The 15,194-nt window shown below is 43.1% G+C and overlaps 1 protein-coding gene across 1 annotated transcript; it reads right to left on the bottom strand.

The window, feature by feature from the left end:
- Positions 1 to 2,906: 2,906 nt before the first annotated feature.
- GCNT2 (glucosaminyl (N-acetyl) transferase 2 (I blood group)) lies at positions 2,907 to 9,678 on the bottom strand. The gene is given in 5 exon segments (XM_085571479.1): positions 2,907 to 8,362; positions 8,364 to 8,716; positions 8,718 to 8,942; positions 8,945 to 9,015; positions 9,018 to 9,678. Coding segments are annotated over 5 exon segments (1,227 nt in total). The 5' UTR covers positions 9,268 to 9,678; the 3' UTR covers positions 2,907 to 8,034.
- Positions 9,679 to 15,194: the final 5,516 nt, after the last annotated feature.

The raw sequence follows: 15,194 nt of genomic DNA, 5'->3' as shown, positions 1-15,194 counted from the left end.
AGTTAAAATAAATTTTGTCATGAGCTGCTCAATCCACTTTTGTTAACCTCTTTTCTCTCATTCCATCATGGTTATCAGAGTTTTGTCCTTGAAAACCAGGAATCCAGGCATAGGAAAGAACCACATCCTGGGCAGCAATACTGAGCACTGCTCTGGAAACAAGTTCGCTGCCACTGGGTGTTAAGAACAGCCATCAGCAGCATTGCACTGCTCAGGTGTGGAGACAGCCACAAGAGAGATGGGTCAGCTCCTCTGTTGCCTATAATTTCATGCCTTTTCTTAGTGGTGGTGGTTTGGAGGAAGGAAAAGCATTGCTTCAGAGCCTGGACCTCTTTCACCAGACAAAGGCACAACATAATCCCAAAGGCAGCATCCCCTCTAAGCCCTTCCCTTCAGTTTTTTTGCCATTACAATTCCAGTGTGAGCTGTTCTGCATCTGTTGATTCCAAGAGGCAACCTTGCATCTTCCCTTTCCTCCTTGCATCACCACCACGGACTATGAAGACAAACACAGGCAGCTTACACAACATAAGCCATTGCACACCCATTTCTGTCACAGGTGCACTTAAACCAACATTAGTCTGGGAATCTTGCAGCATAAAAGTCTGACTGATTTACCTTGACCTTCCAAATGCCATGCTTGTCATTCCAGGATCAAACCTACCTACCAACAGGCTAATGTCCACCAGCCCCCTGAAATAGCCTGTGCTTCTCCTTCAGCATTTCTCTCTAGGCAAAGGGATGATTTCTTTACACTTCTATTCCACCAACTGATCTGAGCTTTTCTCCTGTACTTGACAATCTGATGCACAGGAGTTTGCTCTTTAGAAATCTGTCTGAACTGTTCCCATCCTTGGGAATATATTGCAAGACATGACTGAAATCAACAGTAAGTTTTGCTGGGCACTGGAGCCATATATTTATGTTTGGGAAACATGCAGTGCTTGAGGTGGGTCACATAGAAGTGGGTTGCAGGACACTTAGAATTGGCAGGCCTATGCCCCAGTGCTGCCTACCCCTCAGGCAGGGTGCCCGCCTTGCCAGCGGTGTGCCAGATGCCCACTCCAGCCCCATGGCCTTCAGAGAGCCCCACTGCCACCACCCGCCCCCACTGTGCCTCGGCAGCACAGCAGTGACCAGCAGCACCAAGGTGGCCACCACCAGCCCCTTCACTCCATCACAGTGCCCACGCTACCAGCCTTGGCACACCCCTGGACTGGCCAGCACCTCCTGCATGATCCCGTGTGGTAGTCTGTTGTTTTGCAGTTTGTTCTTCTGTAGTAGGTTTTAAATATTCCTTGTAATAAGTTTGTAGCAGTTCATTCCATGTACCCCATTTGGCTTCCCTAATGGTTCACACCTGAGTTGTTTACCCCAGGATTCTCCCACCAAGTATTTGTCAATCTCCTTGTACCTCCTTTGTTCTGTTCTAGAATGTTCCCTGTCCTTCATCCCTTCCTTGAAGCAAGATTGGGCTGCAGGGTTTGCTCCTTCCCCTTGTTGGCTTCTTTAGGATAGCCCTTACTCTGCACTTCTCCCCTAATGCCTTCCTTTTGGTAAAAGGTTGTGTTTAGGAGGATGGAGAGAAGCTGATGAGGAGCTGTGGGTAGGATGGAAAGGGTCCCCTCTTAACCCTGTAAAGCAACAAGAATTTGTCTGACCAGATGCATAAGATGGCATGCAAGAATGATTTGCTCTGAAATTCTGGTTTGTCTGGTTTTTTGTTTGCCCAGCAAGACAAGTTATCTCACCTGAAGGGAAGTAGCTGATAAAGATGGAGGGCATCCTCAGAAGAAAATATTTTCTTTCAAGATGAGTTTGCAACAATGGAGGAAAAAGAAAACCAACACCCCTCCTTAAACATGTACAAAGGCTCAATTTCATATTTTGCCACCAGAAATTTTCATTTCAGTGGGGTATGCAAAAGCAAAAGTGTGCATGTGGTGGGGTGAAGGTTTAACTAAAATAAACTCAAGATTGTTGAGCTTCAAAGAAGACCTCAGAAGCTGGAAAGAACTAAAACTCAGAAAAAAGCAAGAAGCTTATTTAAAACAAAATGTTCTGATTTAAGGAAATGCACATCATCATCTTGAGCTGTTAGGCTGCTGACAGTCGTAAGAGTGCTAAACTGCACCTCCTGTGTTTAAATATCTGGTGGATAAAAAGGAAAAGGTCTCAGTTCTAGTAACTTCCTCTGATATGTTTTGGAGGAAGTGTTTCTGTGCTGTTCTTGACCCATAAACTAATTCTAGTGTATATGGGAGTGTTGCAGTCCTGGTTTTGCAGAGCTGAATTCTAGATGTCAGTTCAGGAAACACTTGCTTCTCCCAGTGGGAGTGAGCTGGACTTGTGGGTGTATGCTGGGTGCCAAGGACAGGCAACAGGAGAACTGCTTTTCAGGAGCTGCCAGTGCCCACCCCAGTGCCCATTCTGGCATGGTTCTGCCAATTGCCACTCTGGCTGTGTGCCGGCATCAGGGTTTGCATCTCAGCACACAGCTGTGTGCAACACAACTTTAGGTGTGGTCAGATGAATTTGCTCATAGGTGAAAGGAGGGGATAGGCTCAGGTAGTCTGGCTGGGTCTTCCCCCTAAAAACACCCAGGGCTGTTGAAAACTCAGCATCTGGGAATGTCAAGAAAATCTCTGTTACTGCTGGAGTGAAGTTTCATTTGTTACATGCCTGAGTTATCACAGACATTACCTGATGTCCGTGTTTAGAGACAAAAACAAATCTTCCTTAAATTATTCTCATCTAATTCTGCTCTTCAGGGAGCTGTGTTCTTTAAGACCTCTTACAGCAATGCCTGATAGTTGAAAAGGTAAAGGAGAACCAAGGGAGGGAGCACAAGCTCCCTCCATTTAGTAGCTGTGCTTTTCCAACAGGTCTTATTGAAGACATACCCATCCTTATCCCATCATCACTGAGTGCTGTTTCAGTGAGAAGCAAAGGGTTGTGAAGAAAAGGATTATTCCTTTGCAGCACTTAAATTTCAATGACTGCAAATTGCATATAAACCAAAGCCTGCTTTAAGTTGTATCTTCTCAGGTGAGTTAAAATATCTGAATGGGGGCTAGAGGACAAGAGTAATTTTTCAGAAATTCGGCAATCAAGGTGTTCTTGTGATTGCTGCAATGGTTTTGCAACACTTTCCCTTGAGCAGGTTTTTCAAAAGAGGAAGGTTTTGATGGTGAGATTACAACAACTTTGTGGGCATGAGACTCAAAAACAGTCACAGGAAAATCCCTATTTTTAAAATACTTTATTCCTATGAGGAGTTCTTACTCAATCAGGAAGTCTCATTAAACTAATGGAGAATAGGAACAAAAGAATGAGGATTAGTTATATGAGTAATGATGAAGACATAGCTACAAAGTACCTTTTTTCTAGACCATGGCTTATTGAAGCAGCATCACTGTCTGGAATCATATTAAAAAAACTGTGTGTCTCTGTCTGTCTGACTTTTGAAGGGTGGGGACTAAGCTAAGGAAAATTAACAATTATACCAGGCAGAACAGAACCACATTAGTGTAAATTAGTATGACATGTTCATTTCAGGGAAGGTCTACATGTGACGGTGGGATGGAGAGGTACCAAAATGACTTTGAATCATTAAGTTGCTGTGGTGAAAAGTTCAGTGCAAGCTAAAGCATCCGAAAAAAATTTCAGGTCTGTCTGTTCAAGCAACTGGACATGTAAAAACTGAAATATAAGGAAACAGCTAATGTGGTAGATTAATATACTAGTAGTGCTACTCAGAATCTTCTGGTATTTCTCTTTCATCTCACACTCACATCCAAGGGGTGTGAATGAGGTGTTCTTTGACAGGTAACAGCTCTATTTGGGAAGCAAGGCTGCTGCGTCAGAGAAACTGCAGTGAAGGACTCCCATCTCCCTTGTGATCCTACTGCAGCTACTGGAGACATACCTGTGGCCATTTTTCTTATTTTTCTTTATATCATTCAGCTTCCAGCTGTGGAATTTACATCAGGACTGTTATGAATGAATGCTCCAATTTATTAATTAAAGAAAATTTATTTAAATGGTCCAAATATAAATTTAGAGAATAACAATGAAAAGACACTATCAAAAAAAGGTCAGTGCCGAGCCTGGGATCGGCACTGGGTGAGACACAGGTTTGACCGCTGCAGCAAAGGGTTCCTTGTGTTCACACTGACCGTCCTGCTCAAGCGGTTTTTATACAGTTTGTTTTGCTCGAGGCAGGAATTTCGGTGAATGGGCTTTTCTTTCCATTCGAAGTATCACATATTCATAAAGTCTCTTTTTTTTGCTGAGTTGAACAAAACTGTGTCTGGGAAGCGATGTATGCCAATCAGAGGGTTACTGGAACTCCAGATGGCACTGGCTATCTCAGTCTGAGATATTTATCAAGTATTGTCGCCTGGGTGTTCCTCGGATTACCTTAGAGAAGCACTCATCTCCTAGCCATGTCCATCCATTTGCAAATTAAGTCCTTTTCTCCCTGCTGCCAACTGAGATTTCAAAATACTGTGAAGCAACCTTCCCTCCCCCTCCCCCTCCCTCCCCCCGCCCCCCACCCCGTCCCCAGATTAAGAAAATTTACAGGAATATTTCTTACCAGTATAACATATTTCATTCATCTATTTCTCACAAGCACGAATTATCTAAAATACACAAAACAAGGACGATGCAGATATACTTTCAAAGTCTAGGATTGGTTTAACACTCCACCCACAAACAGAATAATCCACCATTTTCATTCCTTTGAGATAATATGGCTATATTAGCAACCTTCTTCCTGCCTGGAGAGAGTTGAGGTGAGTCTGATTCTTTGAGTTTAGACAGATTTTGGTGGTTTTTTTGTTTTGTTTTGGGTTTGTTTGTTTGTTTGTTTGATTTTGGTTTTTGTTTTTTTGGTTGTTGTTGGGGTTTTTTGTTTTGGTTTGTGGTTTTTTTTGTGGTATTCAGGAACAAAGATCTTGGATGAGTGCCAGACCATGCTGTCTCTTACACTTGCCATCAGGGAAGGAAAGCAAAAGGAAAGGACAACATTGGAAAAATGGTCCCCACAGCAGCAGCAGCTGTTGCACACATCCTATGCATCCTATGTGTGCAGGTAGAGGACAGTACCTCCGATATGTTTCCCAGGCTGCAGTAACAGTCCTGGTGTCTTTCTAGCAGTGCAGAGAGAACAGAGGCCAACTTGCCAAGAAGCTGTCAAGAGGGACTCCAGAAAGGGTAACAAAGAGCTTCTGGTGCTCAGGCATCTTGTGCACACTCACCCGTAGCAAAGAGAGCAGAGGTGACAGTGGAACCACGTTCTGTCATTCCAGAGGTGAGCCAGTTCTGGAAAGCAGTTTAGTCCAGTGCATTACACTGGGAGTCAGGTGTCAGTGTACCCGTGAGGGCTTTGCCCATGGTCTGCTTTAAGACACTGGGAATATCATTTCACCCTTTTCTGCCTGCTTCTGTGAATGGAGAAATAAAAGCACTGATCTCTCTTGTAAAAGCATGCTGGTGTTTCTGAATGAAAAGCTCTGCTATTACTTCTTGTGACCTTTATTTTCCCACTTGAGCAAGGCGTAAATTGCTGGTGACCAGCAGAGGTGTATGTCAAACCCTGAGAGATTGTTTGCAGGGGACTGCTTGTGTCCCAAATATGCCATGACATTGCATGAAAGTGGCATTTGGCTTGGAAGAAGTAAGGGGGCTCAATGTAGACCTCTCCCATGGCCATCACTTTCTGCTTTATATGAGCAGAGAGAGGAAAGGTGTCCCAGTGGGAACATGGCTGGCCTGGGACATGGGCGCTGACCTGCACTGTGGTGGTGTGTGCTTGGAAAGTCATTAAGGGCCAGCCAGACATACCTTGGAAATACTTTCCCTTAATTCCCCCATGCTTCTCTTTCTTATCTGAAAGGTGACTTTCAAGAATTTTCTGTCATGCAGGAGTCGTGCAAGATAAGCAGCCTGAGATAAATACCAAAGATAAGTTAAGGCTGTTATTTGAAAACCAGCTGAATAGGACTGAAAGTCTTTAGCCTTTAAGGGGGTAAGAAAAAGTCTTGGTCTTCATTACATGACTCTAGGCAAGAAGCATGCTATTTTAAGATTTGTGGGCAAGTCTTGTTTTATCTTTTATCTGAACTGAGATTATCCTGGCTGGTACTGATACTGCAAACAACTGTTTAGTTTAGTTCTTTCATGTTATTCTATCCATCCAAACTGGTCCTTAAGACTCCTCTGCTTGCCTGGAGGCCTGCAACTTTTTGTTCTAACAACCGGACCTGGAAACTGAAAGGAATTGGCCTGGTCAAACTTGGACAGAGCCTGGAACTGAGTACCAGGCTAACATCCCACACACTGAGAGGGTTGACTTCTCACCCCAGAGTTGCCCAGCACTCTTGGATCTGACTTTGATGCATTCAGGTGAGTGTCTGACTGTTATCCTTGTAAGTTTGGGTTCAAAATCCTGTACAGCCTTCAAAAACCACTGAGCACATCTGTCAGAGCCACATGGCTACTTTTGGACAGGCAATATAATGTGATGGCAAGGAAAAAAATGAAGAGGAAAATAAACACATATGCTGTGGAAATGTTACATCTTTCAGATGCAAAAAAGAACAATCACAAAAAAGTATTATTCTCATACTGGAAAAAAACACAGTGGTTATCATGGAAATAACAATGAAATATGCAGGCTATGTGAGCTACACAAATGTCAACCACCTAAAATTTTCTAACTGTGGAGAACATATCTGGTTCCAGGTTTATGGCTTCTGAGGCAATGGACTGTAATAAGATCACAGCAACCTGGAAAAGTGATCTAACTACAAATAATACATGCTCATAATTATTCTATAAATATCTCAATCAGCAGTCACTTGTGCAGGTCAGTTGTAAAATACAGTTATCAGAAGAGCAAGCACTATGCTGATAAAGTTATGTGATAATTTGAAAATTAAAGTAAACATGTTCTGCCTCTGTTACTGCTCCCTCTGTTTGTTTCCCACAAGTTACAGTAGGGAGAAGGTGGAAAGAAAGAAAAAGACAGGAGAAAAGATTTACCTGTGCTTCCATTCCTCATATCCCTGCCTTGGACTGATATCCCTGCTCTGGGCTGCTGGGAAGCTCTAGGCAGCTGGGAGCAGTGGAGTCCTACCAGGTGCTTCTAAAAGTGACATGCAGGAGGGTGAAATCCTGTTCATCTTCCAACACTTTCCCAGTCATGCCAACAAGGTGAAAGCAATAGTAAATACACACAGTAAAGATGAAAATACTGGCGCTTATTCTGCTTCTCTGCAGAAATTCTTGACCTTGTACAATAGAGTTTAGGCAGTGGTTATGAGTTACATGGGTTTTTTGCAATTGCTATGGGAGAGCTGCTGTGTATGGTCCCGTAGAAAAGCAAGTGAAGACTAGAAGTCGACTTCAGCCTGAATTCTGATTTTCTGGGGGGGAATTAACTTCAATTTGTTGAAAAACAGAATTTCTCACACCAAAACGAACATCTTGTACAACATTTTTTCACTGCAATGCTTGCATAGATTGCATATATTAATCTTTATTACTTTTATTTTCATCATCTCAGATTGTACAGGTGAATCAGCTGAAATGTCCACGGATTTCTGTTTGAATTTAGATCCTCAGACATCTTTCTGCTCGATCATGGGATGGTAGTGCACATTCTGGACAGCACAGACACCTCTCCCTCAGTGCTCCTAAAGGGCCACTAAGATTATTTGATAGATCAGCCTTATATAACAATTCAATTTTTCATCTAGATTTTGCCAAAATCAACTTCAGATAATGCTTGTGTATGTGCATGTGCACCTATGATATAGAATCATAAAATGGTTTATGTTGGAAAAAGGTCTTAAAGATCTTGTAGTTCCAAACCCCTCTCCATGGGCAGAGACGCTTTCCACTAGACCAGGTTCCTCAAAGCCCCATCCAGCCTGGCCTTGAACACTTACAGGGATGAGCCATTCAGCACTTCTCTAGGCAGCCTGTTCCTTTGCCACATCACTACCCGAGCAAAGAATTTCTTCCTTACATGTAATCCAAACCTACCCTTTTTAAATTTAAGGCCACTCCTCCCATCCTATCACTGCATACTCTTGTAAGAAGTCCCTCTCCAGCTTTGTCCATGTGTGAAACAAGTGTGTGTGTGTGTGTGTGTGTGTGTGTGTGTGTACAGAAAAAACAAGTGGAAGCATGCTCACCTGGAATCCTGCAGGGTGTTACCCAGAAGTGCCCCTCAGGGCTGTTGGAGTCCTCGGGCCATGACAGCAGATGGAGAACGTGCTGGTCCTGCAGTACAAACCCCACAAAGGACCAGGTGATGACCACGGACACAGAGCCAAAACAGATGGTCAGATGGACATTTGCACACAAATGTCCACAGCATGAAAGAAAAGGAAGAGTAAAATTGCTCCCTGTGCACATATTTGATGCAGGTGGTGACCTGGAGAGGTGGCAGCAGCCTGGGTGAGATGTTCTTGCACCCAAAGCCCTTCAGCAGCTGGATGATCTCCCTGTTGTGCTTCAAGGAGAGGTCCTGACCACAGGAGTTGAGTAGCACCAGGGCATGGCCAAGGCCAAGCAGGTATCTCATGCAGAGGAGGTCAGTCCACAGGTGGGAGATGCTGCCCTAATCACTCTCTTTGCCCAGGAAATGAGGGAGGTGCTGAGGAAGAGGAGCTGTCTGCAGGAAGGGAAATGGCTCCTTGAATGACATCCACATGAACACGGCAGACATTCTGGAGCATGAACAGCTCCCTGAAGAAAAACTCGAAGGTGTCAAACTCTTTGTGCAATGTCATGAGGTAGGCAAGGGAGTAGATGGCCTCCTCAGCTGCAGGGACGCAGGTGATGTGGTAGCTCTGTGTGATGTTCTCTGTGCAGTTGGGCTCTCTGAATAGCATTTTCCTTCAGAAGGACACCCTGTCCTCAATAAGTGTGCTTTACAAGTTTCCGCTAAAATCAAGCTCACTGAGAAATTCAGCCTTCTAAGAGGTTTTTGTGCTTGCAATTAACAGTGTAGAAAACAAACGGAAGTGAAACACTGTGACTCAGAACAGTAGAAAGGCCATATCTTTGTGTTGCACAGAGGAGCAATTCAGTGCTCCTCAGAAAAATTCTCTCTTGAAATACAACATCAGATACCACCAGTAGCTTGTTTTGATGGCTGTGCTTGCTTCCTGCTAGAGGACTTACGGATCCATCTGATGCAGAGTGTGCAGCTGCTGCCTTTACTTTCAGTATCAATAGTCGCACATTCATCACTGATGTAGAAGCAGTGTAGGTGAAGGACAACTTGCAGATGGAAGCTGCTCCACAGCACCCTGTAGATAAAACAGACAGATTACATAATTACTATCTTGCCAATGAACAGCTGACACTTATTTCAGTGTCCCCAAATTCAATGTATGGCTATGTTCTTAGCTGCTTTCTCTCCACTCTCCCTGCATATATCATATAGCTGCTAAAATATCTGTGCATGTACCCTATGACATGAAAATCTCATATTTATCTCATGCCATTCTTTGTTTTACTTGCAGGATTTTTTTAACCACCCCAATGTGTCAGTCATCACTGCTTCTGAATTGTGAAAGACTTGTAACATGAAATAAATACTACTTCAATATGTCTCAGTGACAATGATACTACTAGATCAAGCATATGTACAAGCTATTGTGGCTTTTCACTTTGATATTCTGAATAAATACAATTTCTAGAAGGCAATACCCAGAAGCCCAGTTCAATACATACCACTGTCCAGCCAAAGAACACGGGATGAAGAAGAACCACTCATCCATCTTCCACCTTGATATTTCTGTCTTCTCTATTCTTCATTTCTCATGTAAGGCCATCAACATTCACATATAAGAAGCAGAAGATTTTTTTTTGCCCCTGCATAGAGTTATGCCATCCATTTTTTTTCAGAAATATTTTCATTTACAAATTTGAAATCTGACAAAAAGTTTCTACTAAGAGTCATGGATGACTTGTGATGAGCACCAGGCTGACATCCATCACAAGGAACTGGGTTAACAAAGCCTACTATTTAAACTCTTTAAACTAACCCTAGCTTTCTGATGAGACATTTTTATTTCTAAGAATTGTGTATGCATCTGGTATAACATGCCTATGCAACGAGAGCTTGACAGAGCTGTGACTAAAGTGAAATCCTTGGTAAGTCTCTTTGTTCCAGCTATGAGTGTGTTCATCTCCTGCCATGACACAGCATGTTTGGGGCATGCAAACTTTCCTCAGCATCACATTCTTTTGCTCCAATGTGAAGCAATGCTGGGGCAAAACCAGTTGATCTGAGATTTTGCCAGTAAATGTTCTGAGTGGGCAGTGCATTGTGCTACAGAGGGAGAAATGCTGCTGCAGGCCAACTCTACAGCTTGTTAAAGATGCACAGATCTTGAGCTGAGACCACTGCCCAAGTTTAGCAATGAAATGCATGGAAAGCACCACCATGAGGGGAAAACATGTCCCAGCTCAGTCACTGGTGAATGCTGTCCTAGGGAGACCAGACCTGCCCAGAATGCATCCAACTCATTCGTAATTCAATTGTTACACTGAATTATATGCAGGAACAAACACCACTCCCCTGTCTGACTCTTCAGAAAGGCAAATTGCCATGACAGCTGGTGACTATAAGGCCAGCAGCCTCTTGCTGTCCTCTGTGAATTCCATAGACTGTGGAGTTCATAGCCTTCCCACCTCTTCACTGGGTCAGCTGGCTGAAACACCATTTCTCCCATTCTGCCATAGTTTTAACATGAGACCTCCATCCAGCTGGAGTTAGGAGGGTGAGGAAGGAGAAAAACAGGGGGAAAGATGCCAGCATTCCTGCAGGAGTCGGGATTTCATTGAGAGCAGTTTCAGATGAGGTCAGAGAGCACAGGTAGCTGTTCTGAAGTACAAAGGCTGAGATCTTTCAAGGCATTTTGATGTCTTGGAAACCATCAGATTTTTTAAAACTGCAGTAATCTTTTAAAACAGTGTAATCTGTTACACAGCTAGGAATGCCTCTAGGATCTCAAAATATATACATTATATATGAAAGGAGATCCTTAGTTGTTGAAGCCTGCTTTACTAGCACGGTCCATATGAAACAAGCAAAGCTATATGCAGAAAATGAGATTAATTTGCTCTTCACAGGAGTGCAGTGCAAGATTTAATTTTTCCTTGGTGTGTTTTGTTGTTGGTTTCCTTTTTTTTTCCTTGCACAGACATTGCTGCAACACCTTTGCAGAAATCCAGAGTTTCTGTGATCCTTTGGTACCAATACCCTTGGAAGAAAGAAGGCTGCTTGGTGCTTCTTCTTAGTGTCTTGATTCTCTGGCACTGTTAATATTTAGATACTTGAAAACATACATAGAAATGATCGCTGTGAGAAATTAAGCTGTCAAAACCTTGGGGGTTTTGAGGGACTTTTTTAGGTTTCTTTTTTAGCACTAGTTTTGCCTTGTGCTGCTCTGTGTGAAATAGACAAATGCTTGAATTATAGGCAAAATATCACCCAACCAAACTAACCCTCCCCACCCCAGAAAAAGAAAAAGCCGACACACAAATAAAAAAAAAAAACAAAAAAAACCCAAAAAACCTAAATAAAGCCAGTCAAAAAAAAAAAATAGTGTATGAATCACATGAGCCACCTCAATGGAAAAAATCTTTTTCAGGTATTGGTGCTGTTGATTTACAGACTCATCCAAAGTTCAGATGAAAGGAGCAGCCAAATCTAGATGTACTTCTAAACCATATTATGGCACCTATCACCAGCAAAGTGTGAGGAAACACCACGAGGGTCCTGGCTTCTTCTGTTCTGAGTGCAAGAACAGAGTTATGGGACAAAATAACAGATGGTCAAATTTACTATGCAATTTAACAAATAGGTTGTGTGTAAAAGGGTTCTGTGCTGGCAGAACTAAAACTACTGCTGACTGAGATTTGCTGTGCCACTCCTTTCTATTGTTCCCTGAACCTTCATTTAAGCAATTTTCTTTTAGCCTCAGAGGAGGTTTTGGTGTGGCTCCTGTAGTAGAAACATACTCCCCAGTAGGATTGGGGATTGAAATGTCTTCCATGTGGATGAATGGGAAAAGACCTTTCCAGACAATGAGGCTATTGTCTTAGGAACAGGGTGAGTACTCAGTAAACTGCTCCTGGCCTTAACAAATGTAGGTAATTGGTTTCAGCTAATTAAAAATCAAGGTGCACAGGTTTTGCACATTGGTTTTGAGTTCCTGTTTGGCCTCAGTCAGTAGTGACAATTGCGATGCATTTCATGTTTACTTCGAGTCACTTGGCATTTTTAATTTTGTTGTTAAGACAAAAACCATCTGTACCATGATATTCCTTTTCCTGGTCCTCTCATGCATAGCTATCAGTTCAAACTGGCACCACTGTTAAATTCACAGTGAGCTTGTAGGGAGAAAACAATTTTTCCTCAGTGTGGTTTTTCTGGTTAGGAAGTGCATGTAGCCACAAATTGCTGTTTTGTGCCCAAGTAAAGGATCTCTTCATCCTTCACACCTTCTGAACTGAATGAGAGGAAACCTCTTTGGTCTTATGTTGGTTTGGGATGTCCTACAGTGTGCATGGTCTCCCTAAAACTCTCCTGTTGGAGCAGCCCTGCCTGGCAGGGGTCCTCTAACATGTGTCTTACTCACATGTCTTCTCTGATCCAGAAGGCTGGAAGCTGTCAGCACAGGGGAAGTGAAAGCAGACTCTGAGCACAAAAGCAGTAAAAATTTATTCCTATTGCTCCCCTGCCTTTCCTTTTTCCTTGAGCAGTCCCTGCCATTCCTTCACTTCCCAGGCAACCATAATCTGACTGTTGAAAGAGAAGAAAATTCAGACCTACCTGAAGCACTTACACTGGACAATCACAACGCAGCAGCACAGGCAGCAAACGGGAGGAGAGATGGAATGACACATTGAGGCAAGTGCTAGCTCAGCTCACGTGGTCCAGCAAAACCATCGGGTGATCTAATTGCACACAGTCAGTGAGCACACCTGTCTGCACAAACAGCAGGGGCCAGACAGTGCATCCATCTCATCCACCTTTGTCTTGCTGCTGTCTCAAGCTCCAGGCAGGAGCTTTGCTGCTTGTCTGCATTTGCAGCAGACTTGCAGTGCAAAGGTTTTGGGAATAGGTAAGCTGCCTAGCCTCTTAGCAGAGCACATTTTGCAACTCAGGCTTACCACTGCTCCAAAGCACAGCACTTGACAGCTCCCTCCTCCAATTAATTTCCAACGGGGACATGTACTCACCTCTGTGCAAAGTGTTCCTCATCACCTGCTCAGGAGCAACAGCGCAGCATCCTCTTCCCTGCTCATTTATCCTTCCGTGCAGGGAAAGCAAGACATAATTAAACACGTGCTAATAGAGGACAGGCAGGCTGTGGTGGTGAAGCTGGCTTTCTTCTGTAAGTATGACTAGATGTTATAGCTGACTCTGGTGTAGTCAAAGCACAGATAGGGATCTGTTTTCTCACTGCAGATTAATGCAGACATTAGTGTACGGTAAAGTACAAATGTACATGCTACTGTACAAATGTACAGCTACTATTTGACCTGGAGGAGTGTCCAAAGGCAGCTTACAATGGGTTTTGCAAACATTTGGGCGCATCCTAGCTTTATGAACACGAACCCAAGTTGTTCCTCTCAGTGTGTGAAGTGAGGCAGATGGTGTTAGACCCCCAGAGAGGTGACAGCTCATGTCAATGTCCCTGCAGCCCAGTGTCTGCATGGCCAAGGGTCTGCTCACAGCTGCAGGTGTGTTAGCAGCTAGAGGAGTAAGGCAACTCTATCTGCAGGTTGGGAGTCACCTTCTCTGCCAAGCAAGTCTGACCACAACCCTGGCTGCTGGTACAGGTGACTGACTGGCTGTGTCAGAGAGAACAGATACATGGATCAGATCACTGTTATTATTTTTAATGCCTCCTAAACATGTAGCATCATCATGCTTTTTATTCTGACAATATAACTTGTTGCTAGGTACAACATGAGCAGAGAATTCATAGGGATCTACTGTCAAGAATGACTGAAAAATATATATGTTTATTATGGAATTAAAAAAAAAAAGGGGAGGGGCCAGGAAGTCTTCAAATATGTAAAAAAGGTAAACCAGAAGCAAATTCTGGTTCAAACAGGAAGGGAGTAGCTGATTCTCTCTGTTCTCTGTGCACAGGACAAAAACTAATCATCTTAGCATCAGAAGAGGTGACGATCAGACAGAATGGAAGCTTTGTAGTGTTAAACATTTAAATGTGGATTAGATTGTCTGGAGAGGCTGGAATTTTCCTGATGATGTTTTTCATTGGCAGGTTAGGCATAGCTTTTTCAGCAGTTTTACGGGTCATACTGGTTCAGACCTGGTGATTTTCTAGGTATTTTCCAGCTTTCTTTACTGTGATGGTTTATATTACATTACCATAGCTTAGTTGTAGCTGGGCTGGGGATACTGTTACACTCAGCAAAGGCAACAAAAGGAGTTTGTCATCATTTGGAAATATGCTTATGATCTCTGCTAATTGCTATTAACATTGCAGTTTGGTTAAAATCGGGATAGTCCTGGACTATTCAGGAAGAAAAAGCTTTTGCAATATTTTGTGATTCATCCTAAGCATAAAGAAAAATCATTTAATAAATGCTAAGTCTAACAGTTTACCTATTGACAGGTATTTCACATTTCATATATTTTCTCATCATAACACAAATTAGCTTGGTCACTGAATTATCCCTCACTGAAATTCCCTCACTGAATTATCAGGATTCTTTTTCAGAGGGCTGAAGTATGTATCTACTGTCCTTAATGAATTCCTACCTAGGAGAGATTTTCCAGCAGGTTTAGATAGAACCAAGTCAGGACTTGCCTTGGAAAAGCATTTTTCTCCTCACCATCTGTGGGATGCCACCTGGGTTTTGGGGCTCTGGAATCTCCCAAAGGGCTTTAGGATTGAAAACATCCCCATCACACTGCACTGCAAGTCTGATCGGGAGATAATGTTAGAAATCCCTGACTGTTAGAGCCTGCCAGGTTCTTTGTGGGCAATGAGAACCCACTGGCAGAAGCACAAACCCTGGCTGTTGGTGAAGAAGGCTAACCAGTGCTCCACAGCTGTAGTTTTCTTCCCACCAATGGAAACATCATCATTTGTAGCCCAAAGTTTTTTCTTAAGATTTAGCCT

The sequence above is a fragment of the Lonchura striata genome, chromosome 2 (assembly GCF_050655825.1).
Source record: "Lonchura striata isolate lonStrDom1 chromosome 2, ASM5065582v1, whole genome shotgun sequence".
Classification (NCBI taxonomy): domain Eukaryota; kingdom Metazoa; phylum Chordata; class Aves; order Passeriformes; family Estrildidae; genus Lonchura; species Lonchura striata.
This window is presented reverse-complemented; position numbering and strand designations above follow the sequence as displayed.